The sequence below is a fragment of the Propithecus coquereli genome, unplaced genomic scaffold (assembly GCF_000956105.1).
Source record: "Propithecus coquereli isolate 6110/MARCELLA unplaced genomic scaffold, Pcoq_1.0 Scaffold426, whole genome shotgun sequence".
Taxonomy (NCBI): domain Eukaryota; kingdom Metazoa; phylum Chordata; class Mammalia; order Primates; family Indriidae; genus Propithecus; species Propithecus coquereli.
Window position 1 is genome coordinate 847,202 of NW_012150019.1, and position 2,387 is coordinate 849,588.

At 52.0% G+C, this 2,387-nt stretch overlaps 1 protein-coding gene across 1 annotated transcript in view; it reads left to right on the forward strand.

The window, feature by feature from the left end:
• TNXB (tenascin XB) overlaps nt 1-2,387 on the forward strand; it is a 64,377-nt gene that overhangs the window by 33,833 nt on the left and 28,157 nt on the right. Inside the window, exons 18-19 of the mRNA XM_012653640.1 lie at nt 6-145; nt 2,264-2,383. Of these exons, the coding sequence (XP_012509094.1) occupies nt 6-145; nt 2,264-2,383 (260 nt within the window). The remainder of the gene's footprint in view (nt 1-5; nt 146-2,263; nt 2,384-2,387) is intronic.

Here is a 2,387-nt window from a genome sequence, read left to right on the forward strand (position 1 = left end):
GGGCGGCCCCAGGCGGTGCGTGTCGGGGGTGAAGAGAGAGAGATGACCGTGGGGGGCCTGGAGCCCGGGCGCAAGTACAAGATGCACCTGTACGGCCTCCACGAGGGGCGGCGCGTGGGCCCCACGTCCACCGTGGGTGTGACAGGTGAGTAGTGCTCGGGGCCTCAAAGATAACTGCCTGTCCCTCACGAGTACCTCCTGACTGCTTGCTCTCTCCACGACCTCCGTGGGTCTAGGACTTGCTCCCCTTTCATGCCCTCCCTTCATGGCCTGGGGCACCCCTGGCCTGGAGGATTGGCCTTGCCCTCCTGCAGCCTCATTGTCCCCCTGGTGTGGCATCCCTGTGACAGCCAGCCACTGGCCACTTCCAATGGCAAAATATGGCAGGCACAGGCCAATCTGACCTGCCAGAGTTTTCCTTTCTTCGCCTCTTAATCACAGCATTCTTTGTTACAACCACATACGCACATGCACACAAGAGAAACAACCAAGGTCAGACATCTCAGGATAACTAAACAATTTAGGCAACATCTATAAAATGAGCTGGTAAGCCACCACTGAAATGTTTTAACACAAGACCATTACTCTGGGGAAAAAAAAAAGAGCCCCAAGTTTTAGTAAGGATGCTAATCACAACCATTTGCAAATCACAGGCATGTTGTAAGCTATAGTTGTGCTAGAAAGAAAACAATGGAGAAAAGAAAGAGTCACGACAAGGAGACTGGAAAGAAATCAAGGGGCGTGGTCTATTAGACGAATAGACTGTTCCATCACATTTTCTTTCTGTTTTATTCTGTTCTGCATTATCCAAATTTTCTTAAATGGCATTTTCTTTTATAATCAGGGGAAAAGAGAAAAATATAATGTCTCCTTCTCATTTACACTCCTTCTGTCTTCTCCGTCACTCTTGTAACTGATTTCATTTTTAATTATGAGAAAGTCAACATTTCTAGTCCGTGAGAATCGGGGGCATAAATCACAAGGCGACTGAAACTCCCCAAGGGCAGGCAGGCTGCCTAAGCCATTCTCAGCCAGAGTCTCATGCCTGGTTCCGAGCGTTTCTCAAGAGCTCCTACGCGTGGGGACCAACGGCCCCTCTGCCAATCAGTCTCTTGTGGGACACGTCCCAGCGCTGTGGCAGTAGGCGAACACTTTGCGCGGTGCACTGTCGTCTCCTGAAGCCCGTGCAGGCAGGCGAGCCTTTCCCATTCGGCCTCCCTGACCACGGGGGAGAGGCCTCATTCCTGCAGGTGCGCTCAAAGGACCGCTTGTGTGTGGGGGGACAGAGAGAATGGGGAAACCATTGGAAAACGGACGGTAGAAAAATTCACACCCTGGGGGTAAGCTGTTAATTCTCATCCACTGCTTGGTCTTGTTTTCTCTGCGCCTTTTGCGGCCAGTGGAGCACGCACGGAGGAGAGGGGGCAGCGGGAGGGCCGCTCCTGCCCTTTCTGTTCCATCTGCGCTGCCCGCCACCCCAGCCAGCCCCCCAGGATTAGTAATTTTTATAGCCCAGAATTTCTTTAGTGGCCAAAAAGGCTGCATTTTTCTAGCAAAAAGAATATAGTAACATTATGGAAAGCTTGAAAAATGGGGGAAAAAATCTCATAATGCCACCTGTGACCCAATGACTGTCACAAATAGCAGCGTGCGTAGCACACGTTCCCGTTCTGCATTTTGCACACAGCGCGTGTTGTAAAGTTGCCGTCGGAGCGTCCACACAATTCTTGGCTCTTGGTCTTTTGTACACAAGTTACGTTGTCATCATTCACCGTGTGGCTACACAACCAGCATTAATCATCATTTCAATGGTTGTTGGAAACTCTACGGTGAAAGCGCGGTCACAAAATTAATCCTCTTCCATGGGTCATTTGGGTCGCAGACACATTTTGCTGTCATGAATAATCCCATAACGAATTCTTCCATGCTTTAACTTTTTCCTGCTTTTAATAGTTTTCTTAGGATAGATGCCCAGAACTGGGATTACTGGGTCAAAGGAAATGAGCGTGACTTTGCCTCCTGACACGCGTGTCCCAGGTGCCTTCGGAAGGGTTGCAGCGGAGCAGTCCTGCCGGCAGCACGGGACGGGGCTGGGGGCTGCCTCACAGCCGCTCCTTCCAAGAGTGACCGAGTGGCACATACGAGGACTGCGCGAGCCCCTAGCCTACAGCTGCAGTATATTTGATGCGTGTCCTCTACTGTCTACTGTCGACACCAGACGGCATATCACCCGTTGAGACTGTACCCCCATCTCTTCTTTCAGCCCCGCAAGATGTGGACGAGACCCCCAGCCCCACAGAACCCAGCACGGAGGCCCCAGAGCCCCCAGAGGAGCCACTGCTGGGGGAGCTGACGGTGACAGGATCGTCCCCAGACTCGCTGAGCCT